At 58.1% G+C, this 21,934-nt stretch overlaps 2 protein-coding genes across 4 annotated transcripts in view; one reads left to right on the top strand and one right to left on the bottom strand.

The window, feature by feature from the left end:
- The first annotated feature begins 3,184 nt into the window (after positions 1 to 3,184).
- HIC1 (HIC ZBTB transcriptional repressor 1) lies at positions 3,185 to 7,776 on the top strand. Its single transcript, XM_049636764.1, has 2 exons — positions 3,185 to 3,267; positions 4,737 to 7,776. Exon 2 carries the CDS (start codon positions 4,757 to 4,759, stop codon positions 6,896 to 6,898), a length of 2,142 nt encoding a protein of 713 aa, XP_049492721.1. The 5' UTR covers positions 3,185 to 3,267; positions 4,737 to 4,756; the 3' UTR covers positions 6,899 to 7,776.
- Positions 7,777 to 7,891: 115 nt separating this feature from the next.
- The window catches only part of SMG6 (SMG6 nonsense mediated mRNA decay factor), a 227,433-nt gene continuing 213,390 nt past the window's right edge, over positions 7,892 to 21,934 (bottom strand). For all 3 annotated transcript variants that reach the window (XM_049636759.1, XM_049636760.1, XM_049636761.1), the window contains 4 exons: positions 16,456 to 16,609; positions 13,289 to 13,500; positions 12,898 to 12,979; positions 7,892 to 9,727 (listed from right to left, as the gene is read on the bottom strand). In XM_049636759.1, the coding sequence (XP_049492716.1) occupies positions 9,597 to 9,727; positions 12,898 to 12,979; positions 13,289 to 13,500; positions 16,456 to 16,609 (579 nt within the window). In that variant the 3' untranslated portion in view covers positions 7,892 to 9,596. The remainder of the gene's footprint in view (positions 9,728 to 12,897; positions 12,980 to 13,288; positions 13,501 to 16,455; positions 16,610 to 21,934) is intronic.

The raw sequence follows: 21,934 nt of genomic DNA on the forward strand, positions 1-21,934 counted from the left end.
ACTGTGGCGTCCGGGAGATGAGGGAAGAAGAGTGGAGGAGCCCAGGGCTTTCAGAAGCTTTTAGAAGGAGTCTGGGCCTAGAAAGGAAGGCCTATTGGGGAGGCGGGGGAGGGGGGTTGTCCAGGTACCAGTCAGGAGCTGGAGATCCCACAAAAGTTGAGGAAAGTGGCTTGGACCCCCCAGAAATTGAGCAAGGGGTTCCTCCATGAGGGATCTGTGGGAAAGGTGGCAGGAGAAGGGGGTGAGTGGAAGAGGAAGCCTCAGCAAATGGAGGGGAGGAGGGCAGGTCGGAGGTGCCAGTTTCAGAGCCTGGCCCCGAGCAGACCCCATTTAGGACCCATTTGTGGGCACTGGCAGAGCTCATATGAGGGTTATAATGAGTGAAGGAGACCAAGGGCTCGGCAGCTTGGAGGGCAGAGAGAGGTCTCCAGAGGGTGGAGGGGCAAGACCACTTCCCGGAGGAGTTAGAGTTTCTGGAGGTATGAGTTGACAGGAAGGGCCTATGCCATGTGGGGTAGAATTCCCCTGAACAAGAACAGGGAAATGTATGATCCTGGCTCCATCAGTTGAGGGAAGTTCTAAATGTTGGAGAGTGAATGTGTTCAGAGGGAGGAGATGGATTGGGGGCCGGGGGAGCAGTGCCAGGCTAGTAGGGTAGGTAAAAACTAGGGAGGGAGGGAAAGGTCAAAGACTGAAGAAGAGTGAAGGCCACAGGAAGACAGCAAAGCTAGTGGCAGGGCTGTAAGATCCTCCCATACAGATGTAAGGACAGCTTGAGGGTAGGGATGGAGCCAATGAGTTGACTTAGGGAGTGGGGATCCCTGGAGAGTGTTGAAGAAAATCAAAGTGGGCACAATGGACACTGCACAAAAGAGACACTGGGCTGAGGGGCTCCTTTTGGGGCTAGGATCTGGTCCCCTCAAGATTACAGGAGAGGTCCTGCACAACCTTTGGAATCTAGCCTCCTGGAATCCCCCCCCCCCCCCCCCCCTGCTTTTTTTTTTTTTTTGCCTCCAACCTTTGTCCCTGTGGTTCTCTTCTCCAGGACTGCCTTTCTACCTGGGGGGAGAACTCCTATTCATCCATCAAAGCCCATCTTTAAAGAGTGGTTTTCTGAGGAGCCTTTCTGCCTTTCTCCAGCACTCCATACACCTTTTTATTTATTTTTATTTTTATTTTTTTAAATTTTCTTTAACGTTTTATTTATTTTTGAGACAGAGAGAGACAGAGCATGAACGGGGGAGGGGCAGAGAGAAAGGGAGACACAGAATCCGAAGCAGGCTCCAGGCTCCGAGCCATCAGCCCAGAGCCCGACGCGGGGCTCGAACTCATGGACCGCGAGATCGTGACCTGAGCCGAAGTCGGATGCTTAACCGACTGAGCCACCCAGGCGCCCCATCCATACACCTTTTTATTATTCCCCCCACCTCAGTGCAGAACACATCCATCCCTCGGCCAACATGTCGGGGGCCATCTCCCCTAGAGGCGGCAGCTCCGGAACCTACCGTTTTCATTCTTGGGAGCTCACTGCAACCCCAGCGAGGGGACCGTGGGGAGATGGAGGAGAGGACTGGAATAAAATGGATCCAGAACACGGAGTAGAAACAGAGTGAGGGCAGAGTCAGAACGCAGTGGGAGTCTTTAGGACCGGCGGGGACCATGGCCCCGAGGCCGTGAAGATGTCAGCGAAGGAAAGAGAGCCTCTGGGGGGCGCCCGAGACCTTAGTGTCTGTCAGGGACCGCGAGTGGCCGTGCCAGCGGCCCCTCAGTGAGTGACTCAGCTACTACCTCTGGCGGGGGCGTGGGGGTGGAGGACTGCGCGAGGGGCGGCAAGCGCGGCACCCACCCGCCCAGCGGCCCTAGGCCGTTGCTAAGCTCTCCAAGGCCTTAGAGAGACGCGATCTGGGCGAACCTCATCGGTTACTATGGTAACTCTGCGTCCCAGCCTCTCGCTCGCGACAGCTGAGAGAGGCGCAGCCAATCAGAAGCTGCAGGCGTTCTCCCGGACCCACTACCCACCCCCCCCACCCCCCACGTGTGGGCAGGGGTCAGAAGGTGCAGGGAGGAGGCGTAGCAGGGGCGGTGGAGACCCGGCACTCACTACAGGCCCGGTGCGGCGGCGGGGCCACGCGGGGCCACTTCCGGAGTAGCCGTGCGAGTGCCCACGCGCCAGTGCAGGATCTCCTCCCTCCCAGAAAGGGCATCACCTCAAGAACCGGGCCTTCTCGGTGGGGTGCAGAACTTTGCCCGGGGATCCCCGGTTGCCGGCCCTGCTGTCACTTTTGGGGTTAGTGTGTTGGAGACAAGTGCAAGCAGGTCCCTCAAAATGGCTCACACGGGGAATCTAGGGGCTGGGGTCGATTCTGCGGGACCACCAAGAGGCGCTGTCCAGCTATTCCCAGTCGGATATCCTGGGGTCTCTCCAGAAACCTACAAGTTCAGGGGGGGCTGATTAGCTCTGCCCAGGCTCGTGGAGGGCCCTATGTGACGGCCTCCTGAGTATCCCAGAGAGCCAGGACTTGAACTTAAGAAGGGGGCAGGTGTGTGTTTGTGCCAACATGCGTGCCTGCAGGTGTCAGTGCCTGGAGAGGGTCTGGGTGCAAATAGGTTTATGCTGTCTGTGTGTACCTAACTCATGTGGCTGAGTGAAGGTGGGTGTGTTGGGGGGTGGGGTGGGTATAAATGGACAGTGCCATCCAGGAATGTGTCAGGAGAACCTCCAAAGATCTTGTCTACCTTCTTTTGTCTTAGGACTTCTATAACCGCCCCCCCCCCCATCTACTGTCACCAGTGTCCCCTCCATGTGGGCAGGACTTCTCCAAGCCGAGGCAATGTGAGAATCTAGAAATATGTACATGGGAGCGTTTAGCTCAAAACCCCAGAGTTTGTGGGGGCTCTAAGTTCTGAAGCCTGGGTTCTCACGTGGGCACATCTGGGGGGTGAACCTGCGAGTAGACCTCATTCCCCGGTACAGCTTCGCAACCCAGGTGCACGGGAGGGAGGTGGCGGCTGTGTCGCGCAGAGCCTCGCACGGCCGCGAGGTGGCGCCATAGCTGCAGCAGCGTGAGCTGGCCCGGGCCGCTCCAGATAAGAGTGTGCGGAAAGCGCGGCGGGGCTGAGACGCGACCAGGACGCGGACCTGGGAGGGAGGACGGACCATCAGGACAGACCGACCGGGGGCCCGGCGGGCGGAGGGCAGCGCAGCGCAGCCACGTCCCCCCTGGATCCGCCGGCAGCCGGGCCCGGGGCTTCCGACATGCCCCCCAGGTGGGTCCTCAGACTCGGGACCGGGAGGGACAGGGGACCCGGACAGCCCGGTCCTCACGCGCTGGCCGCCTCGGGCGCATCCTCCGGCGCGGGCGCCCCAACGCGGCTGGCGTTCAGGACTCCGGGTGTCGCCCCTAGAGGACTCAGGACCGCCGGGCTGCTGCTCTGCGCCGGGTTCACGGCGGGGTCAGCGGCCCGGGGCCGACTCTGCCCGCACATGGGCTGGAGAGGCGAAGGGAAGGGGAGCTGGCGGGCGGGGCTGGCAGGGGCGCTGCCCTGGCACAGCTCGGCGCCTGGCAGCGGGGCGGGTGGGGCGCCGGCTAGGAGCTGCCACCGCCACGGGGAGGGAAGCCGGGTCGGGCAGCGGCCGCAGGTAACGGGCCGCGAGGCCCTGCGGGCCAGGCGGGGAACAGGGTGGGCAGACGAACGAGCGGGCAGGGGAGTTCAGGGCTCGGCCCAGGCCCCAGGGCCGCCTGGCTGCCGAAATTGGGGGCCGAGAGGAAAAGCTGAGAGTCGAGGGACTGGGGCTGGCGCGCTTCTCCCGGCCTGTCTGAAGTTAGGAAACTTTTCCCCAAGTTTGGGGCGGCGGAGTTCCCGCGGAGAAGGGGCCGAAGGGAGCTGGGGAGGGAGGCGCGGGCCCGCGAATGCAGAGCTGAGGCCGAGGCCGGGGCCGGGACGCGGGTGGGGCGCAGGCCGGGGTCAGGGCCGCAGCCGGCTGTGCGCCGTGCCCGCCCGGGGCGCTGCCCCCTCCCTCCCCTGGGAGCTGCGTGGCTCCCCCCTCCCCCCCACCTGCTTCCTGCCTCAGCCTCCTGCCCCGATATAACGCCCTCCCTGCGCCGGGGCCGGCCTTCGTGCTCTGCCCGCCACGGCAGCCTCTGCCTCCGCTCCCCGCGCCGCGGCCGCGCCCCGGCCCCAACTGAGGGCCTGACAGCCCCCAGGCAAGGCGGCGCCACGGCGGGCACCGCGCTCCCCTCCACTGGATCACTTCCCCCAGCTGGGGCAACTTCTCCCGAGGCGGGAGGCGCTTTTTACTCGGCTCCCTAATATCCCAGTTGGGCAAACTTCTCGGCCCTGAATGACTTTTCCTGAAGCGGACATTTTCCTCAAATCGGGTAACTGTCTCCGAAGGGGTCACTTCCCCCAAACAGTTTTCTCCTCGGAAGTCCCCAGGACCCAGCCCCTGGGCCCGGTGGCCTCCGGGCCTGGGTGTGCAGGCCAGTCTGGCCCCCTCTCCACCAGCCACTCTCCTACGCCTTCTTCTGGTCCAGGCCACCGGCCCAGGCTTCCACACTAGGAGGCCGCCGATCCTCTGCTAGTGCCCAGGCCGCGGTGCTCGATGCCCCTGCCTAGCTGAGGGGAAGGGGAAGGGGAAGTTGGTGGGGGGGTGGGGGGTGGGGGAGAAGTGCCCAGCTGGATACAGGCAGCGGGGGCTCCTGAGGCTCTGACCCGGCTGCTGTGTGTCCCTGCAGGAGAGTGTGCTGGGCAGACGATGCTGGACACGATGGAGGCGCCGGGCCACTCGAGGCAGCTGCTGCTGCAGCTCAACAACCAGCGCACCAAGGGCTTCTTGTGCGACGTGATCATCGTGGTGCAGAACGCCCTCTTCCGCGCGCACAAGAACGTGCTGGCGGCCAGCAGCGCCTACCTCAAGTCCCTGGTGGTGCATGACAACCTGCTCAACCTGGACCATGACATGGTGAGCCCGGCGGTGTTCCGCCTGGTGCTGGACTTCATCTACACCGGCCGCCTGGCTGATGGCGCAGAGGCGGCGGCGGCAGCGGCCGTGGCCCCGGGGGCTGAGCCGAGCCTGGGCGCCGTGCTGGCCGCCGCCAGCTACCTGCAGATCCCCGACCTCGTGGCGTTGTGCAAAAAGCGCCTCAAGCGCCACGGCAAGTACTGCCACCTGCGGGGCGGCGGGGGCGGCGGCGGCGGTTATGCACCCTACGGGAGGCCAGGCCGTGGCCTTCGGGCAGCCACGCCCGTCATCCAGGCCTGCTACTCGTCCCCAGCCGGGCCTCCGCCGCCGCCCGCCGCCGAGCCGTCTTCGGGCCCCGAGGCCGCAGTGAACACGCACTGCGCGGAGCTGTACGCCTCGGGCCCCGGCCCGGCCTCGGCGCTCTGCGCCCCGGAGCGCCGCTGCTCCCCGCTCTGCGGCCTGGACCTGTCCAAGAAAAGCCCGCCGGGCTCCGCGCCTCCAGAGCGGCCGCCGGGCGAGCGCGAACTGCCCCCGCGCCCAGACAGTCCTCCCAGCGCCGGCCCCGCAGCCTACAAAGAGCCACCGCTCGCCCTGCCACCGCTGCCGCCGCTGCCCTTCCAGAAGCTGGAGGAGGCTGTACCGCCTCCGGACCCGTTCCGTGGCGGCGGCGGCAGCCCGGGACCCGAGCCCCCGGGCCGCCCCGACGGACCCAGCCTTCTCTATCGCTGGATGAAGCACGAGCCAGGCCTGGGCAGCTACGGCGACGAGCTGGGCCGGGAGCGCGGCTCCCCCAGCGAGCGCTGCGAGGAGCGCGGCGGGGACCCGGCCGCTTCGCCCGGGGTACCCCCACTGGGCCTGGCGCCGCCGCGCTACCAGGGCAGCTTGGACGGGCCAGGCGCGGGCGGCGACGGCGACGACTACAAGAGCAGCAGCGAGGAGACGGGCAGCAGCGAGGACCCCAGCCCGCCCGGCGGCCACCTCGAGGGCTACCCATGCCCGCACCTGGCCTATGGCGAGCCTGAGAGCTTCGGTGACAACCTGTACGTGTGCATTCCGTGCGGCAAGGGCTTCCCCAGCTCGGAGCAGCTGAATGCGCACGTGGAAGCTCACGTGGAGGAGGAGGAAGCGCTGTACGGCAGGGCCGAGGCGGCTGAGGTAGCGGCGGGGGCCGCCGGCTTGGGGCCCCCTTTTGGAGGCAGTGGGGACAAGGTCGCTGGGGCTCCGGGCGGCCTGGGCGAGCTGCTGCGGCCTTACCGCTGCGCGTCGTGCGACAAGAGCTACAAGGACCCGGCCACGCTGCGGCAGCACGAGAAGACGCACTGGCTGACCCGGCCCTATCCGTGCACCATCTGCGGGAAGAAGTTCACGCAGCGCGGGACCATGACGCGCCACATGCGCAGCCACCTGGGCCTCAAACCCTTCGCGTGCGACGCGTGCGGCATGCGCTTCACGCGCCAGTACCGCCTGACAGAGCACATGCGCATCCACTCGGGCGAGAAGCCCTACGAGTGCCAGGTGTGCGGCGGCAAGTTCGCACAGCAACGCAACCTCATCAGCCACATGAAAATGCACGCCGTGGGTGGCGCGGCAGGCGCAGCCGGGGCGCTGGCGGGTCTGGGGGGGCTACCCGGCGTCCCCGGCCCCGACGGCAAGGGCAAGCTCGACTTTCCCGAGGGCGTCTTTGCTGTGGCCCGCCTCACGGCCGAACAGCTGAGCCTGAAGCAGCAGGACAAGGCAGCCGCGGCCGAGCTGCTGGCGCAGACCACGCACTTCCTGCACGACCCCAAGGTGGCGCTGGAGAGCCTCTACCCGCTGGCTAAGTTCACCGCGGAGCTGGGCCTCAGCCCCGACAAGGCGGCCGAGGTGCTGAGCCAGGGAGCGCACCTGGCCGCCGGACCCGACGGCCGGACCATCGACCGTTTTTCCCCGACCTAGAGCGCCTCATGCCGGCCCGACTTGCCGCCGCCGCGTGGCCCCGGCCCGTGGCCCCAGGGAGCGGCGGCGGCAGCCGCGAGCAGGCACACCGCGCCGGACAACTGTAGTAGCAGCGGCAGCGTCGCCGCGGTGGCGGCGGCCCCACCTGGCCTCACTGCTTTGTGCCTTAGCCCGGGGGTTGGGGTGGGGGGTGAAACCCCGGGACGGGGGTGGGATGGGGGAAGGGAGATTTATATTTTTGATATCAGCTTTGACCAAAGGAGACCCCCGGCCCTTCTCCGCCTCTTCCTGTGGTTCGTTGGCCCCCTCCCCTGGCTCCGCGCTGCTCTTGGAGGGAGGGGTGTCACTGATGGGGCGCTCCCAGCCCTACCTCCGGCCCTTGCGACCACACCCATTCTCACTGTGAATCTCCCTGCTGGGGTCGGAGCGTCGGGCAGAGTTGGGGAGTGGGGAGGGGACTGAGCCGGCCGGAGGGCCCCCCCTCCGCCCCCCCCGCTCCCGCCCGCCCCGGGACTGATAATGTGAAGTTCCTCATTTTGCACAAGTGGCACTAGCCCCAGGGCCAACCCTTCCCTCCCTCTGGAGTCCGAGGGCTGAGACAGCCCTGGCCTACCGGTCTCCCACTCCTGCGGTGTCCTCCCCCCTCCCCTGGGGCCCCGGACCATATTTATTGCATGCGCCCCGGGCGGCCCCCCCACCTCGAGCCCAGGCTGGGCTGGGCTGGAACGTGGTCTCTTTAGCTCCCTCCTCCCCAGTTTGTATATTTCCTACCTTGTACACAGGCTCTTCCAGAGCCGCTTCCATTTTCTATACTCGAACCAAACAGCAATAAAGCAGTAACCAAGGACCCTGGACCCCGCTCCTCTCTTCTGCCCTGCACAAGGACCTGGGTGGGTGGAGGGGCCAGACACACCCCCTCATACAGGTGCAGAGAGAAACTTGCGCCTTCTTCCCTCCCCGATCCCAGAGACAGATGGGCAAGAGTTAGGCATGTTCATAACTAAAAATTTATTAAGGGAAACAAAACCAGTGCTGCAAATGGGGCAGAAAGGAGAGACAGGTCTCCCACCCACCCAGTCATTGGCCTTCATCCAGGGGAGAGGATATCAAAGGAGAGGCCGGGACCCTGTACCCCAAAGAGTCCGTCTTCTGAGGCTCTGGGGCACTCATCCCCCTGAACCACTGGTGGCTCTCCTGCACAGTACCCCCTTATTCAGGTATAATCTTGGGGCCTCAGGGAGGGTACAGCTTCATTCCCATCCTCTGGCCAGGCTGTACAGTCCAGACAGGGAGCTTTGGGGGATTCCCCCTCTGGTCCCATCAAAATTTACTCCTGGCTCCTCCTCAAGGCCCTGTCTTCCTCCAAGTTCCTCTCATCCCTGTCCCTGGCTTGGGAGAACCCATTCCCAGTAGGAAGCCTCTCGAGTGAGGCTTTGGACACAGGTGCCAGCTTAAGAGGCAACAAAAACCTCAAAGGCCAAAAGGCCCCTGTGTCAAGTTCTTCTAGGGCAAAGCTAGAAAGGGTGAAAACTCCAGGCTTGGCAATGCCCCTCTCAGGCACTGGCCCATCCTACCCTCAGGCGGTGCTGTAGGAGCCTGGAAGTTTCTCAGAGCGCAGGGGCCTGAGAAAGGTTTGGGCAGGAACACTTTATTAGGGTCCTGCCACAGAGAAGGAAGAGGTATCAGAGGAGGTACCAGAGGAGGAAGATTCAGAGTGGGAACCCCCATGGCAAGGACCTGAGGTGAAGAAGTTGAGGGGATCAGGGAGGTGAGAGGCATCACCAGAAAGGGAAGGGGGGCAAGGGGAGGATTCAGGGGAGAGAGAGAGAGAGAGAGAGAGAGAGAGAGAGAGAGAGAGAGAGGGGGGGGGGGGGAGGAACTGAGAAAAGTCTGAAGAAACTTCATGAAATGGGACCTAGAACAAAAGGAAGGCCAATGAGGGAGAGGAGCAGGCAAAGGCCACCCAGGAAGCATGAGCCTGAGACCATATGTCCTCTCCCTCTAGACCCATGACCATCCAAGGGGAAACGAGTGGCAAAGTGTAACGGACTCAGATGGATAAGGACAGGAAGAGCAGCAGGATGGATGTGTGTTTGGGGGTAGGGGTAGGAAAGGTGGGGCCTAGGGGCTGCTGTTGGGGATCTAGTGTCCAGAACCCAACCTGGGTCCCTAGGGGAATCTAGGCCTCCGAGAGAGACACACACCCTGGGCACTCTCTTCATGGCATGACCAAAGCCTCTTGGGACACATTCAGGACAGGGGTTCTGAAGATTGAAGGGACCCGTCATTTCGCCTGCACCTGATGGAAATGCAACCCCTACCCTATCTCCAGCTGAGAAAGTGTCTGAGTCCCTGTGCTGAGAAGGCCTTCCCCCAGCCCTTGAACTAGACAGGGGGAGGGAGAAAGGCTGAGACCATGGGTGGCCTATCTGGCTCACCCACCTGCTGTCACTGCAGCCAGCCACCTCCCTGCTAAATCTTGGCAGCCCAGGAGGGTCCCAGCAGCTTCCGCCCGACCCTCAGGAGGGGCTCTGTGAGGAGCAGCTCCCCCACAGCACGGCCACGGCGTGGGTTGGAAGAGGATGGTTTATTGTCTGGGTGGATTGGTGGCTCAGGCACGTGGGCATCTTCGTTGCTACACTGGGCGCCTGGTGGCCTCTCAGGAATGGTTCTGGGGGGAGACCCCGATGCGGCCCTCTCAGCCCACCTGGGCCCACGTGAGGAAGGCCGGGATGTCCCGCACAGGCACATTCCTCGTCAGTGCCTTCACACGCAGGTTGCGGTCATCCGTCAACAGCACCACCTCCCGCAGTAGCCGGATTGGCTCCTCTGTAGGCAGGAGAGAGCAGAAGGACTTCAATGAGGGCAGGAGGCAGAGGCACAGGCTGCCTCTCCTCTCTCTGGAGGGTGGGGGGGGGGGGGGGATGTGGTCCCGTAGGGGTCAGGGCCGGTCATTTCCTGGCCCTTCTGTAAGTCTTTCCCTCACGCAATCGGCTGAGGGTACCCCTCCCCTATCGGCTTAGAGAGGACCATGCTGGGCCAGCGCTGGCCTTGTGCTTCAGACCCCCGCCTCCAGCACAGGGCTGTGTTGCCTCCTGCCTAGAGATCTGCCTGAGCCACTGGCCTCCACAGACCCTTCTCCCAGGATGCTGAACTGAAGGGGTAGAAGGAGCCCCTTTCCTTCTACTCCTTCTGACTGTATGGCTGGTCCTGGACTCACAATTACTACTCTCTTTTTTGCACATCCTCTCCCTCCAAGGCTAGCGGGCCAATGCTTTAAGTATTAAGAGGTAGAAAGCTCAAGATGGGATCCACAGTGTATCCAGGCTCCCAGATGTGAGAAGAGGGGTTAGTTTAGGGGAGCTCTAAGGAAAGGAGGGCCAGGGTCCCTGGCAGAGCCACGGCCAAGGTGGCCCTGAGCTAGAGTCCAATGATTTCCTCCATTACATGAAAGTAATCCACGTAAATGGTGAGAACCTTGAACAGTAGAGAAGAGGACAAAGGAAAGGAAAAGTCACAGTCATCCATCCAGCTGTCTCCCTTCATGTGTCTCTGTCTTGCTCCCGAGGGCTCGATCTGTGCGTGCTTTCGGATTTCTTTATGCACGTGTGAGTACGTATACTTGTTACATAAGCTTTTTTCCTACATTATAATCATACTAGCCATATTTACTTTATTCAAATTTTACATATTTTAAAGCTCTTTCTATATCAGCACAGGCAGCCTTTGTTCTTTTTAGATGACCTCTTAGCAAGATGTCTTCCACTACCTCTCTTCCCCTAATTTCCTAACCTCTTAATGTACTGGGGAGATTCAACCAGGGCCAAGTACCCACACAAGTGACATCCCCACCCCTGGGCAGGCCGCTTGGTGGCAGGCCCACCCCTCAGTCCCAGGCTGGGTATTTCCTGACGGAGGTCCGGCAGACAGTGAGGCACAGGAAGTGTCCTGCGGGGCTTGCTGACTGCGGGGGGCTGGCGGGGCTGGGCAATCGCAAATGTCCAGGTCAGACCTGAACGGTTTCAGGCTTGCCAGCTCCAGGCAGGGAGGCTGAGAACTGGCCGTCAGCCTGGGAGGAGTTTGGGGGAAGAGGGAGGGAGAGGCTGAGGACGCTGGTGAGCAGAGGGGAGAGGTGGAAGGAGGAGGGGTGGGAGGTGAGGGGCTGCGGTGGGCAGATGGGGAGAGGATGGCCGCCTGAGCAGAGAGGAGGCCTGGAGCTGGAGCTCAACTGCCTGGGCCTGGGCCCTCTGGCATGGTGGTGCTGGCCTGTGCTAATGTGGGGTTCCCAGCTGGCTGCTCAAGGCAGCCCCACCGCTCCTGCCCTGGGGCTCGGACCAAGAGAGTCCCAGACCTTAGGTCAGTTGACTAAGGCCCTGCGTTGCTGGCAGGGGTCTGCAGGGGTTTCTGTGGATACTTTCAGACATTTTTAACAATAAACATCCTCTGTTTTGACACTGGTAACTTCACTTTGTTAGAAACCAGAGACTGTCATCTTGTCAGGCCCCATCCGCCATAATCCACATGATTTTAAAATTCAACATCGTTTACACATAAACATTTAGTGACGGTTTCTCTGTGAATCTGACAAGTTAATCTGCTAAGAATTCACACTGACAAATGGGGTTTGATTACACTAGCCGTTGCTGATGTAATTCTGATAGGGGCGGTCCCCAGGATGGCAATGGGTTCCTGTAGGCTGTTTAGGGTGAAGTGTGTGTGGGGGGTGGAGAGACTAGTAGGGTGAAAGCCAAAATTTGTCTCTGCTGAGAAAGAAACAGCTCTGAGGCTGGGTGGGGCCGCAGCAGTATCTGAACTACACTTCCCAACAAGGCCTGCAGTCCTGCCTTCCTCTCTCTCAGAAGGTGCCCCTCTAGGAAGCTGCCTGGGAGCAGAACACAAGCTCCCCTGTTTGGTTCAGCCAGGACTCCTTTTGATCACTTCACTGCTCCAGGTCTGGCTCTGAGGGCCAGAATGTACAAGCCACATGGCAGGACCCCTCTGAACAGCACCTGTGGGTTCATTACCAGCCCCTGGTGCAGAGACTCGGGTAGGAGCAGCAGGGGAGAAGACAGTGCCCCGACTAGTCTGGAAGCCAGGGTAGGAAACTGAACAGGGAAGGGAGATGAGCAACAACGGCTAAAGGAAAAGGATAGGATGTAGTTACCTATACATAGACAGAGACCAAGTGGTAAGAATGACCAAGTCTGTAGACACGGAGCTAGGACATCCTAGGAGGAAACATCAGACTCCTGGAAGCCAGGAGCAGAAAACACCTGAGCCTTGCTGACTCCGAGGGGCCATGCAGGAAAGCATTCTGGGTTGAGAATGAGGTGCTCAAGCCCCTGGAAAAGCATCCCAAGGTGGGTCTTTGGGCCAAAGACAGGACTCCAGTCACCAAAGAGGTCTTGAAAATTGGGCTGAGGGCTCGGTCCTCAAGCTGTCACCTGCCCCCAAAGTGTGATGGCATATGACACCGAGACAGGAAGAGAAGGCCCACTACTCACTAGGAAAGTACCTCCGTCACCGGCCTGACAGAGGGCAAACATTCAGGGATGAACTGAGAGTGTGAACACGGCCAAGAAAAGGGAGGTGGGCCCCAGGGACCACTGGGGACTGTCCTCTCAGAGCTGCAGAGGGCTGGGCTCAGGAGACCATGGCCAGAATAAGCTACACTGAATCATAAAGACATTCTTGCTGTCAGAGAACTCACTGAGGACCCAAGAAAGGAAATGGATCCATGCCGAGTGGGAAAGCTCCCTGCCTAGAGCCTTGCTTCCTGGGCTAGGTCCACCCCTAGTTGGCCCAGGGTCCACCGGGGAGTGGGGGAAGCTGTGACAGGGAAGTTGGATTTCCAGAGTCTGGCCTCAGGCTTGCATCAAATCTGACCTCTGATTTATCAAACTTCCCAGGCCAGAGTTGGTGGTGGAGGAACCCTTTCCTAGGGCTGAGGATGGTAGGGCATGGGGGTGGATGATCCTGAGGCAGAGGCAAAGCTGTACCTTTGTTGGTGGGCATGAAGTCCTTAGCCTTGTCTTTGCAGTAGTGGAGGCAGCAGGAGAGGATCAGGTCATCGTTGTTACCCTGGAGGAAGAAAGTGTGAGAAGGGCCATTGGGCAGGAGGGGGCGCCATTCGGAGGTGGCACAGGTATACTTTTTGCCTCTAGGGTTCCTGGGGAGGATCACATCCCGGAGTCCCTCCCATACACGTCAAGGCCCTGCTTGGTTGGGTCCAACTGTGCCAAGAGTGATCTAGGGGACACAGAACTGCCCCTCCTGGGCCTCAATGGTGGCTGTCCCCCTCAGCTGCCTAGGCTGCCTGAGCTGCCTGACTTCCCGGAGACCCTGTTCTGAGGTAGACTGTGGGCTCTCCCTTTCTGCCACAGGTCTTACCAGTTGGCCAGTAATGTCCTCGCTGCGGAAGGCGATGGATTCCAGTTCATTGCCACGGCTGGTCAGGGCCCGCAGACAAGAGTCCCGACTCTCAAATCGCCGCTCGAGGAACTCGATGGACTTCCGGGCCTTTTCCTGCACCACACGGGCATAGCCCCCAGCCCGGTGGTCTGTCTCCTGCCCCTTGGCCAGGCCGTCCAGCTCATTGATCACTGATGAGACATAGTTCCACAAGTTTATCAGCTCCCTAGGCTCACTCCCAGCCAGCCCCTTCCCAGACCACAGAATCCATCTTGCCCAAAGGAGTCTTCCAATGATGCTTAGGAGAACTTGGGAGGCAAGAAGTGTCCCAGACTTTACACAGAGTTCTATCTTTCTGCGCCTTCCCCCGGGCCCCGCCCTCCTCCAAGAAGGAACTTACACGGATTTTCTGGAGCTGCTGTATTCAGAAGAAGAAACCTGGCCCCTCCATCACATTCCTTAGTTATAGGATCAAATTGAAAGAGTTTCTCAAGAGAGGCAAGGGTAGCTGCTACAGGTCAAGAGGCAGCCCCCTCATCAACCTGGACCCCCAACCACAGAAGTTCACAAGGGGCAGAGTTCTACACACTATCCCCTGGCACAGTGTAGGCAGGTCACCAAGTGGGAAGCAACAGTCACGGCCTTACTTGCAGGGGCCGTGGTATTCCCTCAAACCATGCCCTTGGCACAGACACTCCGCTGATACTGCACGTGTTTGTGTGTGTGTATGTGTGTGTGTGTATGTGTCTGCCTGCCTATGTGTCTGGGACACGGCTTCATTTTCTGGTGAAGATTCTTTCCAAAATTCCAGCCAAAAGCCTGAGGTCAAGTGGGAAATATGCACTCCTTGGGGGCTCCGGGAGAGTTTGGGGTCTGAGGCCTCTCCTCAGTGCAATGATTCATGGCTCGGGGAGTCGGCATGAGCATGCTGTTCCATGGTGAGCCTGGCACTCACTGTCTGGGTATTCAGAGACACTTTCTGGAAAGGGCCCATGTGGGAATGCGCGCGCGCGCACACACACACACACACACACACACACACACACACAATGCCCACGCTTTCAGCAACTTGAGGCTGCTACATGTCCACACAATGTATGGTTGAGGCTGGGAAGTGGTGGTGGACGGGTGTATGGTACGGCAAACAGAACATCAAACACGAAAAACTGGTATTCCATCCCAAAATCTCCTTTCCTGCTTCCAAACTAAACAGGCTTCAAAGGGGAAGCTTGTTTGTGCTTCTGCACCAGGCGGGGCTTCTCGATGCTAGGGTCAGGCCTAAGGAGCAGGAGCAGGTTAAAGAGCACATGAAACAAGCAGGGAAAGCTGTCTGCTTAACCCTTTGTGCTCTGGACACAGGGCGGGAATCCACTGAGGGAGCCTCACTGAACAGGAGTGCTCTTTACAGCTCCTGAGATTCCAGGGCCCTGCCCAGCTGAAGAAGGTTCAAAGAGGCTGGCCCTCACTGCCGTAGTGGTGCTGTCATTTCCCAGTAACTACGGGGGCCATCAATTTATTCTACATGTGTCCCTCTCCTATGGGTTTTCTCATATATTTGCTCCCTCCCTACCATATCTGGCTTTCCCTACTGAACCACAAGCTCCTCAAGGCCAAGGTCTTGAAGCTCTGCCTTCCGTGAGATCCCTCAGGGACAAGGAGCCTGAGCACACCGTAGGGGCACAGACGGTACTGGTGACCAAAACCCCTGCTAGCCTCGGATGGTGTCTGAGGCTCCTTCCAAGTCTTAGGGGGCTCCTGAGATGTCAGCAACCTCTGTCAGTTTATACCATTTCCTGACCATTAGCAAAACAAGTGACCACTTACTCACTTTCTTCCCCCTAAAACTCTCCTGGATAGGAAAGCACGAAGACATGTTATCCTGATAGCCGCCCCACCCCAGGACGCTGTGAGGGAAGAGGGAAAGCTGGAAAAACTTGATGGTCTTGCTGCTCTACTTTTGAAGAACAGAAAGCCTTCCCTTAGGTCTAAAGGCCTGGGTTTTAGAGGTTCTGGCCAGGCCACATGGGGAGGGGGAAGGAAGACAGGGAGGGTGGAGGCGGGACGAGGGCTGCTTCAGTGCCAACATTCTCAGGTGGTGCTAACGTGTTTCCCACAACCCCCCAGGGTTCTATAGCCTCTGCAGGGGCGGATGTTTCCTGCCCTTTGTTTCCACCCTCATCTGGCACTAAGACACTTGGGACTAGGAGGGGAGGCCCAATGGAACATCTTGGCATGGATGTCAGAGGTGGCTTGGCAGGCAGACTGCCAGTCTGGCAGCTTTTCCAGAGGACAAGGATCCCGAACTGGCTCCCAGCAGCTGCTGAGAAGGGGACACTGAAAAGCCAGTCACCTTCCAGGCCCTCTCCCTCCACAGGATGGCCATCAGCTATATGAGCTCTATCAGGGATACCAGGCACCCAGAGCCCACAGCCCATCCTCAGGCTGACCCACCATAGAGCTCCAAGAACTAAGACAGTGCCTAGACAGTCCCTTGGAGACAGCCCAGCTGGGCTCTTCTGGCCTGAGGGTGGAAGCAAGCTAGCTGGGTCCTGAGATGCTGACCCTGCACCAGCACCAGTGACCAGACAGCGGTAAGGGCCCAAGTGGCAGGAATCCACAGGCATGAGCCAAGGGCTTGCTCTGGAGGGTTTCCATCAGCCTGGCCTTAGGGTGACACCGGCCAGAAGAATGCTACCTCGAACCAACAGAATGATCATGAAAAGCTACAAGACAATCAGACCAAAGGCATCTAACCACTTCAAAATCCTCCCAGCCTCCCTGCCAGACCACCCAGCAGCACTGCCGTTATCTGCCAGGGCTGAGTGTTTACCAATAACGGGAACCAGCTTTGCTGTTTTACTGCAAGCTTTATAAGGATAAAAACAAGGGCTGGGCTCATGCAGCCTCTGGTTGCTGGGACACAGGAGTCCATTTGCTCAAGCAGTTTAAGCCATGGATCAGCCATAATAATTTGAGCTGCTCTGATTATTAAACAATTTTCCTTGCCCCACGCACACCCTACTTCCCTGCAAATCCTGTCATACGCACGCCGCGGGGCTCCCTTGCCTGTGTAGCCCCCCGGGCCGTGGGACATGTGTGTAGAGGGGGCTGCTGCGCACGTGCAGGGTTGCTCAGGCCTGACTCACCGATGAGGGGCACCACCAGGATGTACTTCCTGCTCTCCAGCAGCCGTGCCAGACTGGCCAGGTGGTCAATGAAGCCGTTGGTGTCTGGTACAAGGAACAAGGGTCTGATCTCGAGCTCCATCTGCCTCATCTGACTCTGGTCCTCCAGGACAGCCTACAGGGACACAGAACGGTGAGTGAGCCAGAGTGAGTAGGCAAGTGGGTGGACGAGCCAGGGCCCTGACTACACAGTGTGTCAGCATCCTGCCTCCTGAAACTCTCCCCGCTCCAGAGGGACAGCCAGTCCCTGTCAGGCCTGAGGGACGGGCCCAAGGACTGGGCAAAATACTGCAATAACAATCAACACAGACTAGATGGCCTGAGGAACAGCGTGTGACTAAAACCCTGCCTCGGCCAGAGAAAGCCCCGATGGTATTAAAAGTTACAGGTTTCTGAAAGACAGATCCTGGGCTAAAAATCACCAAGGGGGAGTCAGCTTCCCTGGATAGGAAAGTGGTTTCACACACATTACCTAGGCAGCATATAGAGGGGTACTGCTCGGCGCGAACACTTTATATAGAGTGCATTTGTTATTTCAGTTTATTTCACTGGATGGCCAGAAAACAAAGGTTAAACTCAAAGGCTATACAAAAACAGTGATGCTGACAACAAATTATTAATGCCCACAGCAGCAGGAGTCCATACGGTGTGATGGATTTGGACCCAACTCACATGCTCACAGAGAGCAACACCCAGGCTGATGAGTTCAGCCGCCCCCCGCCCAGCAGCAGTGTTTCCTCAACATCAGTCCTGTGTTCTACCTGTGCTCCTTTGCCGCTGCTCTGCACAACCTGTATGATTATTTACTTGGTGTTTTTTCATGAAACTGACTTTAAGGCAACTATTTTTGGCTTAGCCTCTTCTTAAGCAATGATAACCACGGTTATCAAGTTTACTAGTGCAAGCTATACTTGCACAATAAAAAGCCAAAGCATCTCCTGTGCGCCGCTAAAAAACCAACTCACTCAGCACCAGTGGTCTGGGCACCACCCCTCGAAGACCACATGGCCTGGAGGCTTGTCTGTCTGATGGACATTCACATCTTTCAGGGACGCTCCACGCACATCTGTGAAAGCCCGACTTTCTCAAGTCTGACACAGCCCCGAGTGGCAGCGGCCCTCTGAGATAGGCCCTGGGTCTGTCACTACAGAACATGGTCACTATTGTGCTGCTTCCTCTTGTGGGGACCATGGCCAAGAAGCAAAATGATTTGCTGGCATCTGCCCAGACGGTGTGCTCCCTGGGTGCACAGCAGGAGGGCACCGACACAAATCTGGCAGGGACCAGGCCAGCAGGTCCCAGCCCTGTCCCGCCCTCTCCTGATCTTCTGCCACACACCAACCAGCAAGGACACAGACACAGGCTCAGAGCAGGGGGACTGGTGTGCGTGCCAACCGAGCCGGGTCCCACAGTGCTGGCCCCGGCCGCTAACAGTCAGGGAGGAAGGTGCTTGGGTTTCACTGGCAACGACAGTAAAACTGAAAGGGCATGCCTCTGAATGCTGGGGGTGGCTTCTCTGTGACCTACTGGGGACCTCTTCCTATGAGTAAGTCGTTGCTGCCACTGCCACCACAGCTGGTGGAAGGCACAGGCCACAGGCCACAGGCAGGCATGAGAAACGCAGCTGAGAGGCCCAGTCTGACGAAGTCATCCTGCTGCTGTCGCCTCAGCAGGGGAAAGCACCCCTGCTGCCGGCCATCTTCTCGGGGGATTCGGGTGGCAGTCCCTCCCTGTGGGGTGACCAGTTGCACGATGATACCCAGTCCACTAAACTCCCCTTGTGGCATTTTTTAAAAAATTTATTTTTTCTTCATATCGAATTAACATAGGCCACTATTTAGCGGCTCGGGTGTTCTGTAAGAACAGGCACTCTAATGGGGGCGCCTGGGTGGTTCAGTTGGTTGGGTATTCTACTTCGGCTCAGGTCATGATCTCGCAGGTTGTGAGTTTGAGGCCCACATCGGGCTCTGTGCTGACAGCTCAGACCCTGGGGCCTGCTTCGGATTCTGTGTCTCCCTCTCTGCCCCTTCCCCGCTTGTGCTCTCTCAAAACTGAATAAATGTTAAAAAAAAAAAAAAAAATTAAAAAAGAAGAAGAACAGGGGCTCTACTCTTCCTCCTCATGGGGAGCGGCGGCATTCCAGCTGTTCATTTCCCCAGATCTTGTTGTTCTCTATCCAGCTTTTCCACTCCAGGAACATTCTTCCTGGTATCACAAGCCCCCAAATCTCTGTGTTTCTGGAGGAGAAGGAACAGAACAGAGACCTGGCTGGGAAGAGGACAGGGGCTCAGGGACCTGAGCACTAGATCTCTGCCACCGCCCCACCGAGACTCTTCACATCTTAGTTTTCCTGCCTGCAGAAATGATAGGCCAGCTCTGCTCTGACTCTAAAGAAGAGGACCTGGCTGCCATTCCTCACCCTGCGTGAACAATAATGAGCTCCCGAGACCCTGAACCATCCCACCTTTAGAAAGCTGGCCTTTTTAAGCCAGGTGACCAAGGGAGGCCAAGGGCTAAGAGCCTGCTTGTGTGTTCTGATGACAGGACGGAAGAAACACCTAGGAGCAGGGTACAGGGAAGCTCTAACTGTCTGAGTTCTCAGACCTCTGGCTCAGGGCCAGAAAGGTGAACAAAGGCCGTGCGGGCTCTCAGGGAGGTGGCAACCTCGTTGGTTCCCCAGGGGTGGGGTGGGGTCAAGCTGTATGAGGGTGGTTGGAGCTGTGCTGCCATCATCCGGTCCCAGGGACGCCCGCAGACAACTTCCCTTAACCTGGCTCTGCCTAGTGAGTCACCACACAACTGCTTCCTGTTCCCCACATGCCCTCACGGAGTCTCAGGAGGTTAAATGAAGCTGCTCCCCCTTCTCCTGGGGTACCTGTGGGTCTCTGGGGGGTGTCATACCTGGGTCATGAGACTGGCCCAGTACCTTTCAAAAGAATGGCAGACGGAAGAGGGACCGGGAGTCTGCAGGCCCTCTTCTGCGGGTGTCTGTGTTTCCGGCCCTCTGAGTGGTGCTGTGTGTGTGTGTGTGTGTGTGTGTGTGTGTGTGTGTTTAGCATTTGCCCTCCTAACTTTTCCAGATTTTACCCGTCAGATTCCTGGCAGCTGTGCACGGCGCCTGTGCCGGCCGTCACGTCCCATTCCGATCTCTGGGTCGCACGGTGAGAGAAGGACACAGGATGCGCAGGGAGTGAAAAAGTGATGTCGGTGGGGAGAGTGCCAAGTCCCCACTCACAGCCATGGGACGCTTGGGGAGACGGGGGAAGCAAGCTGCTGTGGAGTTCAGAGGCCGGTAGTGAGATTTATTTTTGTTTGTATGAGTAAAAAGCTGCAGAAGCCTCTGGTGGGGGTGAGGGGGGCTCAACTGGAATGCTGTGATTCAGACAGACTGGCCCTGGCCTGGAGTCAAGTGTGCTGACCCGGAAGGAGAGGTCCACTGGAACCCTTCTCGTTGCAGCTAAGGTTGGGCCACGATGGTCCTTGGATAATGAACTGGGAACCCAAGGAAAACACGGACACTTTGAATCACACCAGTGGTAGCAGGAACCGAGTTGTCATCAAGTGTGGAAGGAAAAAAAGAACTCAATTCTGTTTCTGGAAGGTGCTAAGTAGCCAACTTTCTCTGAGGTATGAGAGCATCCTTGAGCAAGGCAGTGGGGAACTGGGAAAGAGATAATCCATAGTAACATCTAATGAGGAAGCTAACAGGCTTGGGAGAAGGGCTCTTTATAGGTTAAGTTCCTTCTAGACTGTGGGGATGTTTTGGGGATGCTGACCCACTGAAAATTGGGACACTGAGAATTACAAATAAAAGGTATTGCAATTAGCTCACACAGGAGCTGTGGAACTTGAAGAACCCAAGTCACGAAGCAGAGCCACATTGAGAGAAGGCCCTCTTAAGTCTTCCTTCTGCTTAGGACTCCACAGGGAGTGTGGCTGCTCCCGTCCCTCTACTGGGTGATGGAATCATTTATCCCTGGGCCTCTCTGGCCAGAGCAATGTCTTCACCAGAAACAAGAAGTTCTGTGCCACAGCAAATTTCTGTGCTCATTTTGTATGTGAAAGTATCTAGGAAAATGCCTGATACATGAATAAATAACCTCACAAGTGTCAGTTTCCCTTCCTCCTGACCAGCTCCATTTTTCACCTCTTAGATTATCCAGGAGGGTAACTATCTGGGGAAACCACTCGGGAGCAGAGCTGGAGATGGGGAGGGGAGAGAGACAGGGTTGTTAACTTCTGTGATAAGATGATAAGACTCATGGTACTCTTATTGTCTTTTTTTCTTTAATGACATAGAAAGCTTTTTTAAAAATGAAAAATGGAAAAATGGAAATGAAATAAAAAATGGGAATAGTTGGTGAGATAACCACTGACAGTGCAGGCAGGCAGTTCCTTCTCGAGCCACAGAAACCAAAGGGAACAGATATTGCATTTGCTATCAAAAGAGAGCAGGCAGCACCAGGGGCTGGTAAACCCCTGGCATGATAAACATCGTCATGTAGGGTGGGTGCTCATGGGGAAGTCTCCGTTTAGGATCCCTTCTCTGGATGTTCAGTCAGTGCCACAGAACTTAACGTGTGCCTGCTTTCTTTTCAAAAGTTACAATCAGAAAAAACAAAAACCAAACAAAAACCAAACAAGAAAACCAAAACAAAAACCAAAAACCAAAAACCACCCAAAAAAGTTATGATCAGGATGAGTTGCTTGCTGCTTCTTATAGTTTTATGAGGACTGATTTTATTTTCAAACTAGACTGTAAAGAGCTCAAAGAGAATGGTCTTCTTTTCCTATAGTTTCTTCAACAATACCTCGCTCGATGAACTCAATCACAGAATCTCAGAGCTGGAGGGCATCTTATGGCTAATCCGACTTGGATATTATCCGGTAACTCTCGTTCTGAGAATGCCCAGGAGGTGTGCCTTTTCCTGACGGAGAGGGAGTGGCGGGGTGAGCATGACACCTCTGGGTTTGCTCCAAGCAGTACTAGCCTAAGGGTGCTGCTCCAGCCAACAGCCCATGGGTTCATTCTGTAGGAGGTCGGGACCTTGTGGACGCTGCAGGAGCCAGGGAGGCGAGAGTGGCTGCAGCAAACTGGAGACCCAGCGCCACAGCTTGTGGAGAAGCTGGAGCGGGCTCTGGAATGGCTCGAGTAGGGCGGGCGGCTGCCTGGCTCTGCAGGCTGATGTGCTTTCCTGCCTTGGCGTGAACGTGCCCCTGGCCTGGTAGTGCAGTGGCTCCCACCCTGCCTCCGACAGCTAGGAGCCAGGGCTGAGTGTCTGCCTTCCGCTAGCTTCCATACAGGTGTGGGGGGCTCTGTGTGTGCCCCATTGTTCCACAGCACCACCCTCCCCCAGCTGGGTGGCAGTGTGAATGGGCCGCAGCTATATTTAGAGTGAAACTCCTGGGGCCACCACAAAGGAGTGACTGCATCTTCAGG

This window comes from Panthera uncia, chromosome E1 (genome assembly GCF_023721935.1).
Source record: "Panthera uncia isolate 11264 chromosome E1, Puncia_PCG_1.0, whole genome shotgun sequence".
In the NCBI taxonomy this organism is placed as follows: Eukaryota; Metazoa; Chordata; class Mammalia; order Carnivora; family Felidae; genus Panthera; species Panthera uncia.

Bases quoted from the DNA above. Each gene is read 5' to 3' on its own strand.
- HIC1 (XM_049636764.1), top strand. From the start codon at position 4,757: ATGCTGGACACGATGGAGGCGCCGGGCCACTCGAGGCAGCTGCTGCTG.